Source organism: Agrilus planipennis, unplaced genomic scaffold (genome assembly GCF_000699045.2).
Source record: "Agrilus planipennis isolate EAB-ADULT unplaced genomic scaffold, Apla_2.0 scaffold3, whole genome shotgun sequence".
Lineage (NCBI taxonomy): Eukaryota > Metazoa > Arthropoda > Insecta > Coleoptera > Buprestidae > Agrilus > Agrilus planipennis.
Window position 1 is genome coordinate 905,246 of NW_020442460.1, and position 1,568 is coordinate 906,813.

General features: G+C 36.0%; 1 protein-coding gene across 1 annotated transcript in view; it reads right to left on the reverse strand.

The window, feature by feature from the left end:
- Positions 1-59: 59 nt before the first annotated feature.
- The window catches only part of LOC108737801, a 12,916-nt gene continuing 11,407 nt past the window's right edge, over positions 60-1,568 (reverse strand). The window contains exon 2 of the mRNA XM_025980674.1: positions 60-1,015. Coding sequence (XP_025836459.1) covers positions 641-1,015 — 375 coding nt within the window. The 3' untranslated portion in view covers positions 60-640. The remainder of the gene's footprint in view (positions 1,016-1,568) is intronic.

A 1,568-nucleotide genomic window follows, 5' to 3' on the forward strand; every position in this document is an offset into this window, starting at 1 on the left:
AAATATCATATTTTCAGTATTTTCACAATTAAAATACTTTATTTATTGAATTATTAGGCCAATTCTGGACTATAAAAAATTTATATGATTATAGTACTTAATTCGTTCGATATTTTATAAATATAAAATCATATCTACCCAGATGACCCGCAACTGAAGCACTTTATTTTGACCAGTTTCAAAATTTTGAAATCGTCATTACGACATCACCTGTTTACAGGAATCGTTATTAACTCACTGCTACTTAAGTAGATTACAATGAAATTACTGATAAAAAAAAATGACGAAAGTTGATTGAATATTCCAAAAATCGAACTCGAAGCCTCTCGCCAATAGACGAACGAATTTATGACGTATATGAATTTAACTATTTTACATTATTGAAATGCAAGTGTTACCTAAATGGTTAAGAAATGTTATCAGATGCTTTGTTTATTAGAACGAATTTTCTGAAGGAGAGGTAAAATCACACATAAATGACCCTCCCCCTCAACGAAATCCTAATGTATTGGCACTTGTTGTGGCTCCCCCCTGTTCATGAATTCATTTATTAATATTTTTTTAGAAAAGACGCAAATAAAATTATTTTTATTGTTTAATACGAACATGCAGCACTTAAATTACAACAGACATCACCTAATTAAAAGTTTTGTTGTGTAAAAAACGTAAAAAAAGCATCAACAATAAACACGACAGTATTTATAATAGAAAAAGCGGCGGCGGTAATCAACATGATGAGCATGTCATGATGAGGAGGTAGAAATGGACTTGCTCGAGGAACATCCTTTGCAACTATCAATAGAATGGCTGACACGAGATGGAGTGCCGCTCCCAAGATGGAGAATATCGTGGTAGTTTTGTAACTTGTCCTCTCTCCAAGCATTCTAGATACAACAAGGACCACGTTTATCAGGATGTACTCTTCAAAAGTTGTTAGAATGATGTTTATGTAATGGAGATGATTCACAGATCGTAGAGGTTCGAAAGATAAACTCACGCAGAGACTGCATATCGCCTGAAAAGTGGGTCAACGTTAATTAACCAGTGATCTGAAAAACGGTAGCAATGATGCCTTTGAAAATTGAAATAAAAGATGCAAAATGTAACACTGTTCTCTACTTTAAATATTAAATGTACATTCTAGAAAATACCATAAATGGCGCGGTAAACGCCATCTATAGTACGATGCTACATTTTAGGATTACGTATCCTCCAACAAGGTCCATTTGTATAGATATCTATTTGCTGAAACGAATCCCGGCGTAGCTAACCTCAACGTGATAGGCACGTTACCATAATCGAATAAAATAATTCGAAGTGGTCTGTATTGTGTCGAAGCTGCCAGACGCGGATCGCGATTTCGATCTTTTTGGATCTCCTCAGCGCGTCGCGTTTATCGCGCCATTTGTGGCATTTTCTAAAACGCACTCTTAAGGCAACAGGTAAAAGTTGTTCTATGTTCTGTCGGAGCTGCCTGCGACGCGCTGATGAGATCCAAAAAGATCGAAATCGCGATCCGCGTCTGGCAGTTTCGACAGAATACAGACCACTTCGAATTATTTTATTCG